Genomic DNA, 23,382 nt, shown 5'->3' on the forward strand with positions numbered 1-23,382 from the left:
TATTGTCATTTTTCCTTTAATTGGACACATTTACACATTCTTCATCTTTACATTACTTGGCATCAAGAATGAGCCGTCCTGATTTCTAATAACAGTTCAGGTGTGAGGAAGACAAACCAGCAGCTCCTCTAAATCCTCTGGATCTCAAACAGCCTGATGTCGGTGTCGTACCAGATCGGAGGGTCAACATTACTGCGGGAAGAAGAAAAAACAAAACGCTAACAGAGGAGTTCACTGAACACATCCCAAAGAACACAGGCAGGTTTATTTACCGTAAGTAGATGACGCCCCAAATGTATGTGCGGAACCACATGGCCGTGCCAGCGTTGGCTTGGTACTTCCTGATGAGGATGGGGTGGGGGACGGGTAGGAGACCCACGAGTGTGCCGTGCTGCAGGAACTTGAGGATTTCCGACTCGTCAGTCAGACCCCTGAGGACGACATTAAACCGCGAGACACTGAGAATAAATCTGACGTCTAAATGTAAAGAATCAATAGTAACTTTTATGTGATAAATCTGTAAAAAGTGCTACTGTTTAAATTAACATGTTTGATGCTCCACAGAAATATGAGTTTATTAAAGTGAACCTGATATGCAAAAATAACTGTTTTCAATCAGAAGTGCAACAAATTTCATTTCTTCAAAGAAAAGTGCACGCTCGTTGTATTAAACGTCATACAGACACATAAATGAGGTCGTTTATGTTTCATTTATGTTTTCAGAGATCAGATATAGAAGTGAAGCTTACAGGTCAAACAAAACAACTGCAGGCAGAAACGAAAGCTTCACGATTCAATAATTACCTCGAGGAGGAAGTTGTGTTTGCAGGTGTGTGTCTGTAAACACGATGGCTCAAAAGTTCTGAATGAATTCTGTTAAAACTGTAGGCGGGCTCATGTTAATCTATTATAATAACATTCCAGGTCACAGACAATAACTTTGCATTAGGACAGTTTTGGTTCATTTCTTCCAACCCTGCCTGGTGCTGCTCATTAACTAATACAGGTATTCATTAGTTATCACATAATGCATCGTTTAGTTTAAAATCTGAGGGATTTCCTACTTGTCGATGCAAATCTTCTCCACCTGAGGAACCAGGACTTGCAGCAACCTCATGATCGTCTGCAGGGGAAGTTTGGCCTTCCACGAGGAGACCTAAATGATGGAGGACGTCACATGACAGAAAATACACCCACGGAGCAGAAGGTAGAAGGTAAATGTGAGCAGATGAAGGATTTGTTCTGACCCAGTCGGAGTTAGCGCTCCACGCAGCCGTTGATGAGACGCTCGACAGTCGACTCCTCGCCGGCTCCGACTGCGTGCGGTTAACCTAACACCAAAAAATAAACCACTTTAACTGCAGCAACTAAACTTCTGTGTGTGTGTGAGAGAGACGAGCCATCTGCTCACCTCGTGATCTCTCTCAGACTCGCTGTCGCTGGCTCTGGCTGCGCTGCTGCTTTTAGACGTGTGCGGAGAGTCCAAATGTGGCACAGTGATCATCGTTCCATCCTGACTCACCTGAGACTTCTCTGTTATCTTATCGATTCCTACAACACATGATGACATGAAGAAGGCCTTTAAAGGAACAGTTCGACGTTTTTGGAAACCCCAGATATAGACTAAATAAAAATCCTCGTTATTTGAAATTCTACTTCTTACTTCCTACCTGGAGTGGCCTCTAAGCTGGCTTTGAGTGTGCCGGGCTCGGCGGGTACAGCAGGTCTGGAGCCCTCCATGGACTCATTCTCTACAGAGTTCGTCCTAGAGATTCCCGTCCTCTTCTTCTTTTGCAGGGCCCTCTGAATAGACGCGGTATCGGACGGCAGGTTGGCCAGCTGGTGGAAAACGTTTCGCTTACGGATGATGGCGTACACCAGGTTGAAGTTACCTGTGAAAGGAGGGTTCAGATTGTTATTTGGGCAAAAGCCGTGACCTGCAAACCGATGAGCCTGTGTCTGCGTTCTCACCATCAAACTGATACTGGATGATGTTGTTGCAGACCTCCAGCAGGAAGAAGACCAGGTGGTGGTTCTGCAGTGAGGAGAAGAGGAACCAGGGCGTGGAGAAGGCCTCCAGGAGGTGAAGCAGTTTGTTGGCTGCCACCATGGACAGGCTCTTCAGGTAAGGTGAAACTGTGGAAGCACAAAAGGTCATCCCAAGGCTGCCCCCTGTTGCTCCTCCACCAGGGGGCAGCATTTGCACTGTAATACTCACTGTTCACTATGATGGTGAGCAGGCAGTCGAACAGAGGCTGGAGACGCTGGTGTCCGCTGGAGATGATTTTGTGGAAGATCTAAACATGACAAAGTACTTGGAACAAACTCAGTGGAGACTGAAAACGAAAGTAAAAACACTCAAGCTTCCATCACAAAGTCAAACCACAAAAAATATCCTGTCTGTCTTATAAAAACGCAAAAACTATGATGTCCTGAGATCTTTAGGAGAGCGTTTAATTAAAAATGCAAGACCAGAATGTACATGACATTTAGCTACCGTTAAAAAGAGGGAAAATGTTTTATTCCAGGTCAAATAAAATGTATTTATAATACAAAGTTAAAAAAGTTTTTTTGTTTTTTGTGGTTGTTGCTGCAATTTGTCTTTCTGCGTTAATTAAATACCTGCTGCAGTAACAGGAACCATCCACAGACACTGGTAAAGCTGAAAGTTGGAGGATCGGGCGCTAGCAGGCACCTGGGATCTACCTCCCTGCAAGGCCTGAGCTCCATTAACTGGAGCCTCTGAACTCTACACTGCCAACCCATAAATGCTTTTGGTACTTTGTTATCACCAATTAAATATCTGTAAATGTGCATCGTTAACCAAGTTTGCTATCGTTAGCTGATAACTGCATAAGAATCCTGCACACATCCATCTTTTATATCCAGTCTGGACCACAAGGGTCAAACTCCAGTCGTCGAGGGCTGCTTTAATGACCTACTAAAATTAGTAGATCATTAGCAAGACTCTAATGAAGCTGACTGCATGCTGAGGATGCAGTTCAGCCACTTGATTCATGTTACAGACGCCCAGGAGTGAATGAACATGGTGCAATAAAAGTACTTTTAGAAATACATTTTTCCAAACTCTTACATTTATTTAAATGTACTTGAGCAGGGTCGGGTGTTGCCACCTCAGCATGCAGTCAGTTTAATTCAGGTGTGCTGCAGCAGGGACACATGGAAGAGTTTCAGGACACCGGCCCTCAAGCACTGGGGTTTGATACCCCTGGTCCAGACACAAAACGGACCGTGTCTTTCTGGATCTACTACAGAGGTTAAAACGTGCCTGACTGAAATGTCCAGTTAGTACTCTGTAGTTCTCAGTACTATCCAGAAAGCCAGTAAAGCCAGGCATGTTTTACCAGGTGACTGATAATTCGCTAACCCAAGAGTGCGCTCCATCCCGTGGTTTCTTTCTGCCAAACACAGGATTTTCTGCCTTCATTCGTAGATAAATGAAAGAAATAGATTCTCTCATTTATTTCACGCCATAACGTCTCACCACTATGAGCAGGTCGGCGTGGGTTCCTGTGAACACAGGAATGTCCATGGGCACACGGAGAGCGTACGGCTTGTTCAGACGGACGCCAAAGTTTCTTTCTCCACTCAGCAGCAGCAGGATGAAGACGCCGATGTGCATGAGGCCGAGCCGGGCTGCAGACGCACACAGGGGAAATGTTTTGTTTTTAACACAGGGAGCGATGACAGTTCATACAGATTTATATTTATTGTTTCACACGCACGCGCATGCACGGAGACGTGACTCACACTGATCCGCTCGGGCATCGTTCAGGTAGAAGAGGATGGGAATCAACATGTCCAACACGTCGCTGCTCTTCAGGACGAAGAAGAGGAATTTCTAAAACACAAAAATAACAAAATCAGGTTTGGCTTGTTTGCTCCACTTCACTCCATCACACATACAACTTCATCAGCCCCACACACACCTACGAACCAGGACTAAGTCCACATTAAGAAAAAATTGAGAAGGAACCAAATTTTTCAATTATTCTTGTTTATTTTGAGAATAAAGTTTTTTTTCACAAAAAAGTGAAATTACGACTTTAATCCAGGATCTTATTTTTTATTACTACTATTGTTAACTTCATTATACTAAAGTCTTCAAGATTAACGTCGTAACAGCATTTTAGGAAATAAAATGGAAAAAATATTTTCAGTTAATTCTCGAACTACTACAAAATTTATCTTGAAATGAACACCAATCATAAAAAGGAAAAACACAGAACCATGATGTGTTTTTGTAATCACAGCCTTCACCAGCAGGGGGCAGCATTTTACCACAGACTGTGTCGAAATGTTCTCATTTCTCCTGATTATTTCCTTTTCCCCATTCTGCCATTTAAACACTATGTTTTGAATGAGGGTTACATGTGAGGGCCACACTTACGCTTGTTTATCTATTTAGCAGTAAGAACTTCAGTCAGCATCAGTAATGTCCCATACAAACACACTGTCCTCTCCACATTCAGTTCACTAGGACCTGACCACCGTGGTTGCACACGAGCAGCTGTTTTTGTTGATGAAATATTCTCATTTCCTGAGAGTCCCTTGGCTTCCTGTTGCATTTCGTGCTCGCACCTTGTTGAAGTCGCAGAATTTCCAGAAGAGGATCAGCAGCTCCTGGTGGAACTGGATCTTCTTGGTGGATCGGGGCAGATACGTCTGGATGAGAGGGTTGTTGAGCAGCCGAGCCAGACCTTTAAGGACAAAGCTCAAGTCCTGATGAACAAACAAAGAGAACACACACTCATAAACACCCCACGGGATCATGCTGTTAGCTGCTGAACGGCTGGATGTTTCAATACCTCCTCTCTGTGTATCCTGGAGAGATAATTCACAAACAGGTTGTCAGGTCCACCAGGCTGAAAAATAAATCAGCATCAGTGTTTATATTTTAAATCATAATCTTAAAAAATATATACTTGCATATATGTGGATTAATTACTCACTGTATGTACCTCATGCTCCTCCTCAGCTGAGGGACATGTTGAGGGGTCCAGGGCCTGGAGGGCGGCGCTGGCGGCCGAGCCAGCCTCGTGCTCCAGGGTGACGATAAGGATCTGGACCGCCTGCTCCACCAGCTGCTCCCGGTAGTCTGAGAACAGCAGGTGGTTGTACGGGATGCCGTAGCCCACGGGGTCGTAGGCACACACCACATTGAGCAGGGAGGTGAACAGAGGCAGGGCGTGTCTGCGAAAAACAGGTGGAGGTGAGTCTGCACAAGCTTAACGAGGATGAATGAAAGGCTGTAGTGATGTATACCCCTGCTCTGTATGTCAAATATTACTGAACACAGACCTACAAACACTCCTTAAATGAATTCCCTGTTTTTAGTTTTTAAGACGGATGAATTCACTGCCACAAAGGTTTTGGATTTTCTAATAAATTCAACGTTAAAACAGAGAAGCAGAGAGTGCAATTCAACAGGAGAGAAGTTATCTCACTCCGTCTGGTGAGGTGTTGTCAGGTATAAAGTCACCTGTTGTCTGTGGAGCAGAAGAAGGAGATCCAGGGGTTGAGGACTTTGTTTTCAGCGGAGGGAGGAAGGTACATGGCTTCAGAGAAGCAGGTGAGGAGTAACTTCAGCAGCTCTGTCCTAGAAAGGGCGTTAGCACAGGATGGAGGGATGTTAGTAGGTGAATTCAGCCTGATACAAACTGAATTTGCGAGATAGCAAAAGAATGATTATAATCAGGAATCTGTAGTGATGTCTAATCTGGGGGTTTCATCATTTTAGAAGATTAAATTCAGCAGCACAGCTTTACTTATTACTGCATACAGAAAACAAACATTGTTTCTTCTCTTAACGGCAATTAAAAAGAAACGGCTCGTCGTCCAGGCTGAAGCTGTTAGAGCACAAGCAGGAGCGCTCAATACTGATTTGTTGTTCACGTGAGGTTTTTTTTCTGGTCACATTCATCTTTTTAATCTTCACTTGTCCTGCTGAAACCAGCAAATCTGGATCGGATGACAAAAACAGAGTATAAAGAGAGAAAAACTTTGACGGCCTCTTTGGGGCGAGCGTGGATGCAGAGGTGGAGCTAAGACTGGTTGGATATCGATGTGACTGACTTCAATGAAACAGATTCATCCAAAATTTCAAAAAGACTCCCGCACCGAGACGCTCAGCCCAGGCACATTCATTCTGATTACATTTCTTTTTGCAGTAGTTCCACATGTGCAGGAGCCCAAATCAGTATTGATTACATACATGTAAGCTCAGACATGAGCCAACACTGCGATGACCAGCACTGAAAGGATGCTGAAGTCTCACCTGTTCAGGTCGTGGACGTAGTTCAGAGGAGGTGCCTGAGCGAAGCCCACGCCGGCCTCCCAGATGTACTCACAGCTGTCTATGGCGCGTATGTCATCAGCTGTATCCTGCAGCAGAGACAACAGGTAAAACATTCAGTGACATTCCTCCCGAAGGTCCCCGAGAGCTGAAATTACTAATGAGCTGAACTCATGACAGGTTTGATAATCGATTATGAATTGACTTGAAGCTGAAAGTTTTTTGCAAACGTGACCTCTGCAGGAACGGTCGTTCTCGAGGCGGGGCCACAGAGGTCACTGATAGGTGGAGCTTGACTCATAGGAATGTACAGTCTGTGTGTTTGTGACGCCAGGAGCTTCTCTCACACACTCAGCTTTCCTCCCCCCGCCTCACACCTGGAGGGAGAGGCGGTGTGTGGAGTGTTAGCCTCATTTACTCACAGACGTGGATTCTTGTCCACAGCTAAAGCTGGAGGTCTAAACAGAGCTCCGGGACTGTGTTCACACTTACTTCTACCATGCAAGTCAACAAATGGACCAAGCTAAGCCCTCCGCTGACAATATCTGCATGTAACACCTCCGCAGAGATAACTACAGCTTTATGAATAGATGTGACAAGGTGCTACCGCTGTAAGTGAACTGACAGCTCCACGTACGCCACACAGCGAAGTTCACTGGTGTCAAACGCCAACCGCAGTGAACTCTCATGTGCTTCTTGAAGCGTGGGATACTCTTTAAAAGCAAAAGCTTTGCATAGCCGTTCAGCACAAGTCACTTTCTTTACGAAAGGAAGTTATTTTAGACCTTTGAAGAAGTGTCCAAACCAAGTATGGGACGGGGACCTACACCAAACATCTGAAAGTGAAACAAAAAGGAAGCAGGTCACTGAATCCGTTTACTCTGGTGAGCATAGGATACGCACAGACTGTATGTGAAAGATGGACATAGCAGCCCTCCTGTCACCCACTGATTAGTGTATGCACTGAGAAGCCTCAAGCTGAGCAGTGTTGCTCATTCTTTTTGAAACCAGTGAGACCGAGGGACAATGCAGGCTCACTATACCGTAATGCATACCTTCTTTTGTTATCTTCATTTATTCTAAAAAGAACCACAATAAAAAAACATTAACTTCTAATAAATGAAGCTTAAAACTCATAATGGAGACCATAAACTCACTAGGAAAGTGTTTACTCAGGTCACAAGACAAGCAAGCTTTCTGCATAAGTACATTTATTTACGTGCTGTGCAGTGTTTTAGCCGCTCGTGTCACATGGGAGGGTCTGTGGATGCAAGCAGGGGCTTTTGACCTCTGCATCACTAAATCCATACCAGGAAGTGAAAGCTGAAATTCAAGGCACAAATGAGGTTTCCCTCCAGCCATGTGTTTCTTTGTGCACACGCCTGCTTCACGCCTCAGAGGTCACTGGGGCAGGTGGGAACAAACAGCAGCTGCTGGCTATTTTCCACATTCTCCTGCACAGTTTCCTTGATTTTAACATTTCCTCGTGAGGTAGCAAGGAGTAAGGAGTCATCCGATGAGATCACCTCCCAGTCTCTCAAACGTCTGAATGTTTGCTGAGCACAATAAAGACGTTTCCACCCTTTCCAAACATGGCCCCTCTCCTCGCGTCCCACAGAGTCACTCATTAACTTGAGCTACCGCCCGAGAAGGTTGTGTTAAGAGATAACGGCGCTAAGAGGTGCTGCCACAGGAGCAAATAACAGGCTTACTTCTTTTATATGAGCTGTAAAGTGCTGACACGGCTGTCGATTCAGAGCTAAAACAAAGCAAACAAACCACGACTCTGAAAGGCATAACTCCAAACCACCTTCAGGTCAATATTTTTATATGTCTAATCCTTTATCTACCTGAACTTTTTGTTTTCAGTGTTAATTAACAAAAACCATGTTAAGACCCTAAAAGCCCAGAAATTAAATATTTCAAACCCAACAATCAAACAGCCTCCTGTGAGCAAGTACTCGCTGACAGTGGGAAGGAAAAACACCCTTTTAACAGGGAGAAACACAGGGCAGAACCAGGCTTACGGAGGGGCAGCTGTGACCAGCTACATAATGAGTAAGGCTACTTTTGCATGGTCAGTGATGCAGGGGGTTCCCAGACTCACCGGGCTGCTCTTCTTGTGGCTCTGGATGGTGAAATCTGGACAGAAGAGCAGGTCAGCAATGGCCAGCAGCAGGGACTCAGCCAGAGGCCGACCTTCGTCATCAGCATCGCGGTCCAAGTGCTGGAGGGAGAAGAGCTGAGGCTGTGACTCTTATGGTACTTTTACTGTATCGTTGCTGGTAAGTCAATTTGTTGTCTTTGTGCCGCTCTGGATCCATTTCAGAGTTGGTTTTTATGTCACTTAAGTCCCAATTAGTTGCTTTAAATCACAGACTGTATATAGAAAGTAACATGTAGCGTAAAGCCAATGGCCCATCAACTTAAAGTTGATTCTTTATTATGGCCAGCAGGGGGCGTATACTCCGGTCAAGTCTAGTTCTATAGACATCTTTGGGAAAATTACCCTGATTTCCTTTGCTATATCAACTCAGCGATATTATTCCTGATGACATTATAGGGTTAATTGCTTGCTTTACATTTTATTGACTACAGCACAATGATTATCTTTGAAATTATGGTCCCCATAAGAACAGGACAGTAAAGCTTTTCTGTGTGACAGACAGCTCATCACCCCGTGAGTGTAGTGTGTCAAAAAAGGTCTAATTCTTTTGTTTATTTGGTGGACCAGCTTCCAAAAATGTGCTTTTTTTCTCTCATGTCTTGAGTTAAAAGATGAGTACTGCTATTGGTTAACTCAAGTCACTGGCTGACTCAGCAGGATCCCTGAAAATGGAGGAAACACCTGGAGTGTAGCTGCTGTCACTCCAAAAAGCATGCATAATGGACATAACCCAAATAAACCAAAAGTCATTCTTATTACGTCTAACTTTGTGTCCTGGAAAGATCAATTATGAGTTAAACTGACATTTTATGCTATACTTTATTCAAGGCTAAGCTACCTAGCTGCTGGTTTTAGCTTCATGTTGAGCAAACAGACAAGAAAATGATGGATGGGTCATCACATTTAACTCTAAACCACATACACAGGTTTTTCCAAACACTGTCCACTTGTATCTTTCCACAGTATAAATCCATAATCAAATATAAGAGTTCAACCATCCGTTAGCCACACAGAGTCGTTTCATTCATACAATACTGAGTAATCAGCCTGCTCCAACCAGCAGCTGCTCTGCACTTTATTTCAGTCTCCCACTTTCATTAAGAGACATTCAATCCCTTCTAAATTCAACCGCTGGCCAGAAAGAGCAGGAGACACAATATGGGCAGTGTTTGGACGCAGTCCCCTGCCGACCGGGTAACCAGAGACCCAGCAGCCCTAGGTGGGAAACGGGGGGAAGGCAGGGAGAGGAGGGATTTGGACAGACACGTCAAAGCATCAGCAATCTCATCTCACACTGCAGAGTCTGTTCTGAAAATCAGATGGACCCATCGCTTTGAACCGGCGCAGATTATTAAAGGTGGAGATATCAGAGAGGCTCAAGTCCTCAGATATCCGCAGAGCCGACAGATTAAACCTAACAAACTGTCTGCAAGCTAAAAGATTTCCTCCAAATGCTTTTTCTGAGACGTGGCAGGAGTTCTTAAATAACTTTCTCCCTTTTCCCCTCTTCCTCTTCTTCTTTTGCAAAGATCAGTTTTATGAACTATAGATTCTGACTTTTCTGTCTCTACTTTTGTTTGAAAAGTTACTAAAAGCATTTAATCAGCTACCAAACGAATACCTGCAAAATATATAAATATCATCATTTCATATGTGACAATAAAGCTGCAAATATTTGGTGTTTTTACTTGGAATAAATGAAATGGCCAGTATAGGTAAGACTAAAAACAGCCACGTAGATGAATACATTAAAAGATGTCAGCGCCGTACCCCCGCTCGGCCGGGGATGGTGGACCAGAAGAAGCCCCTCCAGTCGGCATCCTCGAAGATGTAGGGCAGGATGCGGGTGAGCAGTCGCGTGCAGTTCAACACGGTCTGGCGCTCCTTCTCCGAGGGGCAGCCGGAGTCTGCTCCCCGGACCAGCCTCTCCACCGCCTGGGAAAAAACCAACACAAGTATCGTGCAAATATGAGTTGAAATAACCAAGACAGACAAAAGTCTACTCTTATTTATTCACCCGAGGTGCCTGTTTTACCTGTCAATCATCATTTTATTTAAAGGCCACAAAAAGTGTTGGAAAATTCTATTTTCACCAGGCGACTGAAGCATCAAGCTTCTGATTGGTGAGTGGACTCATTAGTTTGAGCTTGTTTTTATTACAGCGACTCATTCTTCTAAACTCTACGTGACTTCATCGTACTTGTAAGTGTAAAACTATGTCAGCAAATTGGGTTCGGACCCCAACCCCAATCAGTGTGACCATCATGCATGACAAATAAATGCAGAAAATCTTCAATAGCATATCTTCTGACCAGCTAGCCTTTGTAGCTGCACTAAAATACATTAATACTTGCAGCTGTTTCTGTCCAGCAGCTACTTCTTTGAGGTTATGGTGAAAAGCATGGGTCGTTCCACATGAACCAAATAAAACCTCAGGAGTTTTTAAAAGCACATCTTTTTGTCACATGACCTTCATCCAGTCACCAAAGCAGCTGTCTGCCCTTTAAAACCTTAAACTACCAAATGATCTTCAGACTTAGTTTCTCTGTTTTTCTGCATTTCTATAAATGACGTTTGACCTTTGCCATCAAACTGTGGGAACAACAAACAGCTGCATTCCTTTGTCTCCGACTGTATCCAGGATGGACAAAAGCTGCTCTAAAGCAACGTACAGAAGTCCTCGCAGCTGGTGGCAACAAAGATCAGACAGAAGACGTCCTAAGAAGCCTTAAACATGTGAGAGAGGGCCGACACAGGGCAGAGTGTTTAAGGTTTCATTCCATGTGGGAGTAAAACTGATTTATACAGCAGTTTAAGACTGAAAGTAAGTCTGCGCAAAAAACTCTAAACTGACTCAGAAACAAGACGATTACACCCTCAGTCCTGATACTGAGTCACGCTTGCCCCAGTCCTGAGGATGTCAGGTTACCTTGTAGCAGAGGGTTGCCAGGTTTGACGGAGACTCCTCTCTGACGGCTCTGATCTCTGCCGCAGGAACCAGAGCGAAAACATCCTGAACCGTGGTGGAGGAGTCCACCCAGAACTGATCCCAGAACACGTCGTCTGAGGCTTCGACGGGCTGCAGGAGAGGAAACGCACACTAACATCAGTGTGTGTGTGTGTGGCTCATCTGCTGCTAAATACATTGTGTTGATGAGGAGGTACGATCTTTCCTTTTTGCTTCATGGCCGACAGAAAACATAACCAAGGATCAACAAGCTTATCCAAATTATTCACATAGAGTAACACATTTAATTCTCTGTCAATCAACTGAATGAATTAACAACATTTACATTATTGATAACTTAGTGATTTTATTTTCCCATTAACTAATTAACCATTTCAAAGCTAAATAAAAAAAAGCTGGACACAAAAAGATCTCAAACATTTTGAGTCACCCTTCATTTCTTCATAATTTCCATAGGAAATCGGAGCAGTGACCTATAGAAACATCTGCAAACATGTTATAAGAGGCAAAAACAGAGTTTGACAGTAAACATTTGGTGTTACTGGCTTTATTCCTCAGCACAGCCTGAACTCTCTGAGGCAGCTTTCTGTAATTTATTTCAGGAACAGCTCTCTAAGCCTCTTGCATCCCAAAAGCTCTTCTTTTGTTCCATCCTCTGTCAAGTTTTCCAAGTTTTCCAAGCTCTGGGGAGGCTACTCCATCACTGATAGTCTAGCCAATCAGAATGTACTTTTCTGTGTTCATAATCTCATAAATTCTCAGTTCTCAGTGTACAACACCACAGAGGGATGTAGCTGATGAGCTGTAGCATGAAGATATGGGACAGAGTTGTTGAAGCTAGGTTAAGAAGAGAGGTGACGATCAGTGAGCAGCAGTAATGCCGAGAAAGAGCCCAGCAGAGTGCACTTCGAGAGTATTGATGGAGAAGTAAAGAGAAGGTCACAAGGAGCTTGGCTGTGTCTTTGTGGATCAGAGAAAGGATAAGAATAAGAGAGGAACTGTGGTGCTGAATGAGGAAGTCATGTGAGACAGCGGTGAGGTGTGCTGAAGGAGCCAGAGATGGGATCGAGGTGGGACGACATCACGGATGTGCTCTGAGCCTCAGGCTGACAGACGAGGTCAGGCAGGAGTGTCTGTGGACTCTGATGTCTAAGCAAGCAGTCGATTAATCAGACAAAGTCAGTTCTTTAAAGATCTCCTTCAGTCTGACCAACACTGAAAAATAAAGACGATGCAGGTTTAACCCAGGATAAATATGCTTGAAAATTGACTCTGATTTGTCTATTTTAGCTAATCAACCAATCACTTCTGCTTCGAACACAAGAGACCATATGAGCCCATAAACACCCAGATTCCAGCTTTACCAGCAGCTGACGTAACATCTGTTTCACGCTACAGCAAACCACCACCCACACACCACCTGGATCAGTTTCGATCACTCGACCAATCGATTAACGTTGCAGCTGTCCCGTCCAGCCCTGTTACCTTTAAACACACCTGTCAGCCAGAGAAACAACTGCTGGCCCAAAACTGATGCAATCTTTAATATTCCCATCTGCACATTAAAGCCGTTTAAGGATCACGTCACAAAGTCCAAAATGACTGTTTGGAGTCCCTCAGACTGCATAAGAAAAAGAAGAAAATCCGTATTCTGAGAGGCAAGCTTGCTTTCTGTTTAAAAATCCTCGTTTATGAAATAACTCCAATGATTTTTTCAGGTTTTTCTCTCCACTTTGTGTGACGTACGCTGCCATCTGGCACTCCAACTTTATCTCCACATCTCCACTAACGCTAAAAGCCAAACGCTCAGCGGAACTTTCCTCATGTCACCTTTTAAAGAAAACAAACCCCGACCTGAGTTTTGGTTGTCAGCTGGACCACCGCTTTCCTGAAGTGAAGTTTGCTGTCTGCGTTTCCCATATTTCTGTCTCCAGCCACCTGCTGCCTGCCTGCCTGGATCCACAGGGAGGATAATCTGCCTCATCCACAGCGCTGTGCGGCCACTGCGTTCAGGTGCAGCTCGGAAAAATCATGCTCATGCTGCTTCCAGCGTGTGTTTAATTCAAACACACATTTCATTATTTGTTTGTACTAAAAACAAGTATGAATATTTGTGAAAGTAAATGATACATAAATCCAGAGTAAAAATCAGCCTGTGCAGTGGGAGGAAGCTAAAGCCACGTATAAAGCCCCCTCGAAGAAACCCAAGCACAATAAAGTGGAATAAAATAACCTACACTTCAACTTAAATCTTAAATAAAGAAGCTAAGCTGCTTTATGAAGAAACAGGGAGATGCTGTAATTTCCGTGTATGCATTTTCGTAGGAATATTGCAATATGGATTTTTTTCTTATAATTTCATGGAAAATTCCCAAACATTTAGTAAACCTCCCAAAAAGAAGAGTTTTTGTAGGACAGACACGAGAAGAAAAACTCTTTTATAAGCCGTTTCATAGCAAACTGAACAAATGAATAAAATACTTTATTTAAAAAGTTATTTTAAAAAATGAATAAAATAATAATGAAAAGTTTTGTGGTTAAACACTGAGAGAATTGGAAATGGGAAACATGGAAATTATCCGAATATCTACGAATGCATTACAAGCACGTTAGCTAAAAAAAATGCCACAAAACAAGTAAACAAACAAATAAATAGATTCAGTATTAACGAATTAAAGGCACATTAATAATACCAAATAAACAATAAAACAATAAGGGTTTTATATGCTAACAAATATAAATAGAAATATATGTAGATAAAATAAGAGAAAACCAACCGAAAATCACAAAGTAAAATAAAAGATATTCAACAACATTTAACGGATAAAACATGTAAAACCATTCTGGATAAAAATACACATTTAATACGGTATCAATCAAATTATTGTTTATTATTGCGATATGTAATTAAAATCAGGATTTTCCTAAATTAATAGAATCTTTAATTAGCTCCTCTGTCTCAATAAGAGTTGTAGCGATTACCTCGAGTCCCTGAAGGCAACATCAGCCCAACAGGATCCAAACGAGGCGACTTCCGGGATCCTAATGTACATATTTGCTTTCCTGCTTTTCTCATTCTTCTTCAGTTTGCTTTCGTTTACATAAAGGGACATTCAAGAGATCACTGAAAATACGTCATCGTGACGCCACAGTCACCTGCATCTTCATGTCACCTGAAGGCAGGAAAGTGATGCTCGTTAACGTGCACCGTTAGCGCGCACAGAGCCCCTTCAGGTCCAGTCAGGATAAATGAGTTCTGGCGTTTATGGAGCAACAGCGACATCCAGTGACTTCACTACAAAAACAGGCCAATCACATACAATTAATGTCAGTACTGTTTATATATATATCGAGTTATTTTAACTTAAAGTTTAAAAGCAAATTATTAAATTTAATAGCAAAAATGCGTATATATTTATTTGTTATAAATTAGCTTCTGCGCAAATACATATGTTATTTTAACTTATATACTTTAGAGAAGCTGTGACAATGAAGTCAATGCTGTAAATGACTCAGTGACAAACTAGCTCAAGGCCACTTTAGTTGTGTATGATCCAGTTTTGCAGCTTGGTACAGAGCCCGCCACTGTGTTTTTGTAAATCACTTTGCAGTGATGGTACTCAAGTAAAATTTGATGCTATCATTTATTTTAAATTGAGATAGAGCACCGTGAAATCTGACTTTTTTCTTCTTTTTTTTTTTGAAAAACGGGTATGGCCCCCTGCTGGGCGTCAGAGGTAGTGCAGGTTTAAGTCTAACTTTGTAACATGGGGCGAATTTGGACATTTTCTAGTTTCAGGTCTTGCTAAATACAGCAGGCCTGTGGTCTGCAACCAGAATGAAAAGAGACAACAACAAATAAACTATAAAACACGACCTGTTTGACCAATGAACCACCAAATAAATTCGTAGTCTTCAGGAATAGTTCTCCAGGCTTCTTGAAGGACATTTAAAGCTCTTCTTGGGACGTTGGTGGTTTTTGTTAATCATCCCATCAAGCTCTAAAACACCACTGGCTGAAATCAACCCATGACAGAGTCTACACCATGTTGAACAGGTTTCACACTGTTGTACTTCTCTTCTGACCTCATCCTTACAAATTTTACTTTTTTTTTGTGAACCAAGAAATGTCAGATTTAGAGTCATCACTCCATAAAACCTGCTGCCACAGGTTTCAGTCCAGTTCTTGTGTAGTTTGGCATAGTCAGCCTTTTTCTCCCAGTTTTTGTTCCTTGGAAGCAAAATGTAAAGAAATGAGGGTTGACTCAAGACTTTAGCACAGCACTGTATACACATATATACATATTTGTGTCAGACCACACCCACTAAAATCCCCAAACCATTTCTTGGTACATCAGTAGTGTGAGTTTCCCAACAGATTATGCTGTATGGAAGCAAATACAGTGCAGAAATGTGATATTCAGACAAATATGAACATGTTTTATTTAATCAAACATCCTGATTCATTTAAATCCAATTCTAGTTACCTTCAGCATGTAAACACCTGCAGTTCTAGACTGGCTGACATACCAGAGATACTGATATGCTCCCTGAAAACTGATGGTGTGGATTACCAGTGATGACTCATTCACATGTACTGTAAACAGCTATTTCTTCACTCTACATCTAGTGGGTCAGCCAGCCAGCTGTCAGCCAATCAGGACTCCTCCCTCCACTGAACAGAATAAACCCCGAGGAGGCTGCCACTCTGCAAGCACGCTCATGCAAAGCCTTCAAACCGAGCCGAGAAGCAGCATGAAAACAATGAGAAGCTTTTTCCTCTGCGCGCTGGCCTTCCTATCAGCAGCTCAGGCTGTGAGGACAATTATTTTTATCTGTTTATATTTTTTATTAACTCCAATTTTAAGTAAGTCTTCTTTCACGAGGCTTTATTTGACTTTTTAAAATGTTTTCAGGGCCTGCTGGATGAAAGGAGAAGGCGTGAGTTAGCTTTTTCCCCCCACTCCTCCTCTTCCTCCACTTCGTTCTCCTCGTCCTCTCAGCGTTCAGGTGAGACGCTTTTATTCATCTCCTGAGCATGAAATGTGTAATTTACTTTGGCAGCAAATAAGCAAAGCTGTATTTAGACAGCACACTTCATTCCAGGTGGAAGCACAAAGTGCTGCTCCTATGATTACCTACAATACTGTGCAAAAGTCTTGAGCCACCTGTATTTATTTATATTTTGCCAGCTTGAAAGTCAATATTTGATGTGACTTCTTGTTTTCCTCAGCACAGCCTGAACTGAATTAGCTCTCCAAGCTTAATGTAGGAGATTCAGCGCTTTTGTGTGGCTGTTGGCTGCCGTCTGTTTCATGATCCCACACTGCTTCAGTAATGTTGCATTCTGGGCTCTGTGGGAGGCCAATCCATGACTGTATGACAGGAAGAATGTGAATATAGGTCAGTGGCTTAAGGGGCTTAACAAACAACAGCAAACATTGTCAGCTACAAAGACTGGACTGAAAACAAATGAAACAGTAGCTTTAAAATAATTAACAAAAGCAATCACTGAGCCTCCCCCAACAAAAAAACAAACGAACTAAAATAAATAAAATCACGCAGCAGCAGAAATAAAATGATCATTTGACCCATAAATAGAGTGCTGAAAGGTGAGTCACCTAATGTGAGTCACCGGGTCGTTCCTGTGGTTTGGAGCATACAGCAGCTTCACCTGTACTCACCTGGGAATAACCAGACAGGCTGTTCCAGATTACTTGTGGCTGGTTCACCGCTTACTCACGTATCAGAGAGATAGTGCGTGACCTGGATGTTACTGAGTCAGGTTAGGGTTAGGGTCCAGCCCAGGGTTACTAATGCTGGGCTGGACTCCCGTTTGCCGTCAGAACTTCCTTCATTTTTGCTGACAAAGATTCAACAAAGTGCTAAAAACATTCCTCAGAGATTTAGTCCGTGTTGACATGATAGCATCATGGTGCAAATTTCCTGTTCCACCACATCCCAAATTTTATCTACTCGATCTGAGGATTGTGATATGGCTACTTATCCCCCTGGAGGCACTCGTTATAAGATGGGCACACTGTGGTTATAAAGGGATGGACGTGGTCAGGTTGGCGGTGAAACTGCTGTGATTGGCTGATTAGATATTTCTTCTTTCTTCTAATGAACTGGCCAGTCAGTCTTACTGCTATACCTTGTATTATATGACCTTTTATTTTCCAGCCACATTTCATAATCATAAAATATGCTGTCGATGTGGGTCTCAAAAGTGTCGTCAGCTTTCGTCTTATTTTGTAGGTGAGATTTGTCTCAACGGCGGCACCTCGGTCCCAGCGCTGATTTCTGGTGCACACCTGTTCTGTCGCTGCACTGATGGCTTTGAAGGCACACATTGTGAAACAGGTGAGCAGCTCAACAGCAAACCAAACGTTACTGATAGTTTTCAGATTTTCTAATCGCCCTCACCTGTCATACTGTTACTTCAGTAAAAGCGAGTCACTGCTATGAGGGAGTGGGACTGTACTACAAAGGCACAGCATCTAAAACAGTCAGCGGACAAACATGTTTGCAGTGGGACGAGGAGACCAGGAGGCAGTACCTGCATTTGGACATCAACGCCGGGAAGCACAACTACTGCAGGTCTGAGTTTGGATCTTTGAAGTTTCACATGCCTTTTGCAAAATGTTGGATAGTTGGAAGAAAAAAAATATCAGTGTCTCCCACTAATCAGCTGGGCTCCTTCATATTTTTAAGCGAGTGTAAAAACCACAGCACTTTATCTTCAGCTGTTCTAGCAGTCCGGCTCTTTTAATTCAGGCGTTCATAAACCATAATCTTTAATCGAACAATCTAAACACCAAACATTACAGTTCATGCTACAGATTCCAGTTTTGTGACCAACTAGTCTCAGCAATCAGAGACAGTGCTCATATCAAACCTGTCAGTGTTAGCAGAGACGGTTAGAAAATGTTTTCAGGTCTTTCATGGCCAGATTCCATCATTTATACTCCAACCGTTTGCATATGTTCGTCAGGCTGGACTGTTTGTTTACTTGGATGGTTTGTTTTTTATTTTTTTTATTCAGAAATCTTCACTACAGACGTCGTCCGTGGTGTAACGTTTGGAAAAACCTGCAGCTGGTGTGGGAATACTGCGACATGCCGCTTTGCAATTTCAAGCCACGTAAGTGTGTTCTCTGATAGGACTGTTATTAAAGTCAGTGAAGCATTTTTCATTGATGGTGCATCAGTCACTGGAGCAAAAGGAGCCAAATTTATGGGGACCAGGAGGGAGAATAAAAGTCCAAAATCCACCATGGATTCAAAGTATAGGGGTTTTTCCAAATGCAGATGAAAATGTAACTGAATTCTGGAAAATTGGCAAAGAAAAAAAGCTAAATAATCTCTTATTTTGTTTAGAAGGGCATAAATATATTTTCTCAGCAGTTCTTTAAGTCTCACTCTGCTCTGGTGCTGGAGACTTTGAGACTTAGAGTATATAAAAAATCTCCAATGAGAATTTAAAAAATAACCCAGAATTTAAAGGGTTAATGTTCTGGGAAAATCAAATCTTTAGCATTAAAAAAACCCATTTCTGTCTTATAGTTCCACCTGTGGCTTCACCTGTCCCCACCCAGCCAGAGCACGGTGAGTCCTCACTAACGCCTGTGAATCCCATTCCTCGCTTCTCTCGGCGACACTTTTAAACTTTTTTTCATTTTCCAGTTGCAGAGATGACGACATGTGGCCAGCGCACCAGAAGAAAGCAGCTGAAGATCGTTGGCGGAACAGTTGCCACTGTGGAATCCCACCCGTGGATCGCTGCCATATTTTGGCGCCCTAAATCCAAAGAGAAAGTTTTCCGCTGCGGGGGCAGTCTGATCTCCGCCTGCTGGGTCCTCACAGCTGCCCACTGCTTCCCCGACGGGTAGGAAGTGAGACCATTTACTGGAAATGCAGCAGGTGCTGAGAAATAGCTGTGACTGGACTTGTTTTGTGAATTTGTGTTTCAGAAATAACACCATAGCAGAGCGCTTCACCGTCACCCTGGGGAAAAACGCCCTGAACGAGAGCAACCCGAGCGTGGAGCAAAAATTCAGGGTGGAAAAAATCTTCATCCACGAAGGGTTTGATAATAACGAGGGGAACTTCAACAACGATATTGGTGTGAACACACAAATTAAAACATCTTTTGAAACTAAGTTTTTAATCAAGCAGAGCGTTACTCCAGCCTCACTGCCCACAGTTGCAATGCATCTGCAAGCTGCTTTGCAACCCACTTCCACCCCAGCTGTTGTTCTGTGCGTTTTACTGTCAGGTGCCAAAACAGTCAATCCACCAAATAGAAGTTTCGACAGTTAGAAATAACACTTATCTTTGACTATAATTTAAAATATGGAAAAAATATATATTTATAGCAATACGTGCTGGGGGGGTTTTCTCAAAAAACTTGAAAAGAATGTTCTGATTTTAGTCTGTTTGCCTCTATCAGTTAATGAAATCTCAACAAAGAGACACTCATCCTTTTTTAAAAAATTGGTTTAGGGGTTAATGTCTTTTTAAAATAATACTTGGCTGCTTAACACCGAGGCTGATACTGCTTCAGATCATTTCCCATTAAAAGGGAGTTCTTCCTCCATACTCTCAGCAAGTGCTGCTCAAAGGGAATCATGTGATCAAGTGTCTCAAATGGTTAAAAGTTTGATTCCTGCCTGAGACATAAATTCCAATTGGGGTTGTGTTAGGAAGAACATCTGGTGTAAAAACTCTGCCAAAATCAAACATGCAGCACTTTGGTGACCCCTTGTGGCTTTATTTACTTTACTATGGAAACGCTCAGACCCTAAGAAGAATCTTAAACCAGCATCCCACATTAGATGGATTTTAGGATCTAGTTACCTGACAAATTTAGTCATTCTGCAATAAGATTTTAGAATTCTCTTGAATTTCAGAGGCCTTTTTCTTAAAGCTGTAATTCAATCAAAGGTGTGATTGTTGATAATTGTCTTGCAGCTCTGGTGAAGCTGAAGACCAAACTTGGTAAATGTGCTAAGGAGAGCAGCGCTGTGAGGACGGTCTGCCTGCCGCCACCTCAGCAGAGCCTGCAGCCAGGATTCACCTGTGACATTGCCGGATACGGGAAAGAAAGTCACGGTGAGGAGAGTCCTCTGAGCATTGTTCTTACATCTGACAGAAACAAACGTATATCAAGTATGTCTACACTAAAATATTACACCTGTAAGTGAAGCCTGAAGCAAATCGAACATTAACTACTTGCAGATTTATGTGTTCGATCCAATAATAACTTTTGTGCTGTTTCAAGTTGAGCTGATCTGTCCACTGAATGTTTGCACACCGGCTACAAAGTCGGGAATCATTGACACACTCTGAACTTTGTGCTCATTTTTCTTTTGTTATGGGAATATAAGATAAGATAAGATAAGATAAGATAAGATAAGATAACCTTTATTAGTCCCACACGTGGGAAATTTGTTTTGTTGGAAGCCTTACAAAGACAAGTCACCAGCTATCAGTGTAGCAGAACAAGTGAAGGAAACAGAGGCTCATTTAAAACGCCTAATTTCTGTAACCGCAGCACATAATTATAATTATGTTCACCCTTCAGGGCTTTAACACTCCTCTGCTCTCCAGCTTTGTGGTACAGGTCTCAATACCTAAAAGAGGCTCAGGTGAACCTCCTCGCCGACAACGTGTGCCGAGGGAAGGATTATTACGATAACATGATCACTGATAACATGTTTTGTGCCGCTCGTCCCGACTGGAGTCAGGATGCCTGCGAGGTATTTGCACACGTCTGGTCTCGACTTTGATTCCAGAGGTCGGTTTGTCAGTTTCCTTCAGCGCTGCTTGTCTTTTCTTCCCCCGCAGGGAGACTCAGGAGGCCCTCTGGTGTGCGAAGTCGGAAGCAGGCTCTTCCTGTTTGGAATAATCAGCTGGGGCGACGGCTGCGCCAAAGAGCTGCGTCCCGGTGTTTACACCAGAGTGACCAATTACAACAAATGGATAGAAGCGAAGACTCACCTGGGGTCCATCACCGCTGGAGCCATGTTTCCTCAGAAATGACCTTTAAGGCCCGCCCACATGTAGAGGCATTTGCTGGAGAATATTTCAGGTTGTGGTTATGCATGTAAACCTCATGTTTTGCTTCCACTGGTTGCAGTACAAATTGTTGGTGGTGGTGCTGTTTTTATTGTTCTAGTAGTTGTATAGCAATAATATGTTTATTATTCGTGTGAACAAATCCCAAGACACAACAAAAACTGGCGGTAATTGTAGCCTACGGCCCTATATTTCGGTCTGAGATGTGGGAGTAAGCCACAGTATTAGTACAACATCAAAACATGGAGTCAGAAGACCTGTGAAGCCTTGGACTGAATGCGGTTTTCTAGCCAAGAGATGTTCAGTCAGAAAGAGATCAAACACATTTGTCAAGTGCTGTAGCTGTGGTGTAGCTTTAACACAGCCAGCGTCGGTGTAAATATGTAGCACTCCAGCCAGGTGGCCAGTCAGAGTACTGACACAGAGAGACAACCATTCACACTCAGAAACCTGTGGGAGGAAGCCACAGTATTAGTATCAACATCAAAGGTCAGAAGACCTGTGAAGCCTTGGACTGACTGCGGCTTTCCGGCCAAGAGATGTTCAGTCAGAAAGAGATAATTTGATACGTAATTTGAATGGTAACATCCATCCATCCATCTTCTTCCGCTTATCCGGGGCTGGGTCGTGGGGGCAGAAGCCCAAGCAGAGAAGTCCAGACCTTCCTCTCACCAGCCACCTCCTCTAGCTTCTCCGGGGGAACACCAAGGCGTTCTCAAGCCAGCCAAGAGATATAATCTCTCCAGCGTGTCCTGGGTCTGCAGACCCCGGGGCCTCCTCCCAGTGGGACATGCCCGGAAAACGCCCAGAGGCGCCCAGGAGGCATTCTTGTCAGATGCCTGAACCACCTCAACTGGCTCCTTTTGATATGGAGGAGCAGCCGCTCTACTCTGAGCCCCTCCAGAATGGCCAGCCACCCTTTGGAGGAAGCCCATTTCCACCGTTCCAGCGATCTCATTCTTTCGGTCACTACCCACAGCTCGTGGCCATAAGTGAGGGTAGGGACGTAGATCGACCGGTAAATTGAGAGCTTCGCTTTTACACTCAGCTCTCTCTTCACCACAATGGACCAGTACAGCGTCCGCATCGCTGCGAAACATCTTTCTGAAAATTCGGCCATTTACCATGTGGCTTAAACATAATCCAGCACTAACCTTGGAACGGTCGCCTGGACTGCAATAACTCAAAATCTTACCAAGTATATTTGTCTTATTTCTCATCAAAATGATCTCATTACACTTAAAATAAGACACAATCAGCTACAGAGCAACATTTCAGTAAGATTTCGAGTTAACTCAAAATTTTGAGTAAAGTAAGTCAAAATTTCGAGCTACTTTTCTCAAAATTTCGAGTTAATAAGTTGGAATTTTGAAATTTATCAAGTCAAAATTTCGAGAAAATAAGTTGAAATTTCAAGTTATAGATGCTTTTTTTGTTGTTGTTTTTTTGTGGCAGAAACGGGCTTCCGTACACCTGTGACCTGATGGATGTTAGCATTAAACACAAGAGACACTAAAACACATCATGAAAAACATGATTTAAGCCCTACAACAGAATAAAAGAAACAAATATAAGAATTAACCCTTTCACACATAGTGGTCACTACAGTTACAGCTATTCAAAGGCTGTGTTCTTGTATTTGTGTCAGTGTTGATGGTATACTTGCACATAAACCACTACATTGGACACTGATGTGTCACTGCATACCCTGCTACCCACTGGTCATTTAATGTTACTGTAGATGTGTGACGTGTTTCACTGTAATTATTGTTATTATTGTTATTTTTCTTAAGCATTTTTATTCATCTTTTCATGCCTAAAGATGATTAAAAATACTTAAGTAAAAAATCCT

General features: G+C 42.9%; 2 protein-coding genes across 3 annotated transcripts; one reads left to right on the plus strand and one right to left on the minus strand.

Moving 5' to 3' along the window:
- hid1b (HID1 domain containing b) lies at positions 1-13,459 on the minus strand. 2 transcript variants are annotated; one of them, XM_005725721.1, is made up of 19 exons: positions 13,306-13,459; positions 11,413-11,562; positions 10,254-10,418; positions 8,424-8,543; positions 6,299-6,405; positions 5,504-5,620; positions 4,983-5,214; positions 4,830-4,886; positions 4,603-4,743; positions 3,772-3,862; positions 3,506-3,657; positions 2,219-2,297; positions 1,972-2,136; positions 1,671-1,892; positions 1,412-1,551; positions 1,248-1,331; positions 1,065-1,156; positions 273-431; positions 1-192 (listed from the first exon to the last, which is right to left on the minus strand). In XM_005725721.1, the coding sequence occupies exons 1-19, from the start codon at positions 13,369-13,371 to the stop codon at positions 129-131; spliced, it is 2,403 nt and encodes an 800-aa protein (XP_005725778.1). In that variant the 5' UTR covers positions 13,372-13,459; the 3' UTR covers positions 1-128. The 2 variants fall into 2 exon arrangements, with proteins under 2 accessions (XP_005725778.1, XP_013764397.1); XM_013908943.1 differs by having other exon boundaries at positions 4,974-5,214.
- Positions 13,460-16,152: 2,693 nt separating this feature from the next.
- On the plus strand, positions 16,153-22,157 carry plaub (plasminogen activator, urokinase b). The gene is made up of 11 exons (XM_005725723.1): positions 16,153-16,266; positions 16,368-16,461; positions 17,710-17,814; positions 17,898-18,051; positions 18,497-18,594; positions 19,017-19,058; positions 19,137-19,338; positions 19,424-19,575; positions 20,424-20,564; positions 21,063-21,211; positions 21,300-22,157. Exons 1-11 carry the CDS (start codon positions 16,174-16,176, stop codon positions 21,492-21,494), a joined length of 1,425 nt encoding a protein of 474 aa, XP_005725780.1. The 5' UTR covers positions 16,153-16,173; the 3' UTR covers positions 21,495-22,157.
- Positions 22,158-23,382: the final 1,225 nt, after the last annotated feature.

This window comes from Pundamilia nyererei, unplaced genomic scaffold (assembly GCF_000239375.1).
Source record: "Pundamilia nyererei isolate P.nyererei 1_Seehausen unplaced genomic scaffold, PunNye1.0 scaffold00017, whole genome shotgun sequence".
Lineage (NCBI taxonomy): Eukaryota > Metazoa > Chordata > Actinopteri > Cichliformes > Cichlidae > Pundamilia > Pundamilia nyererei.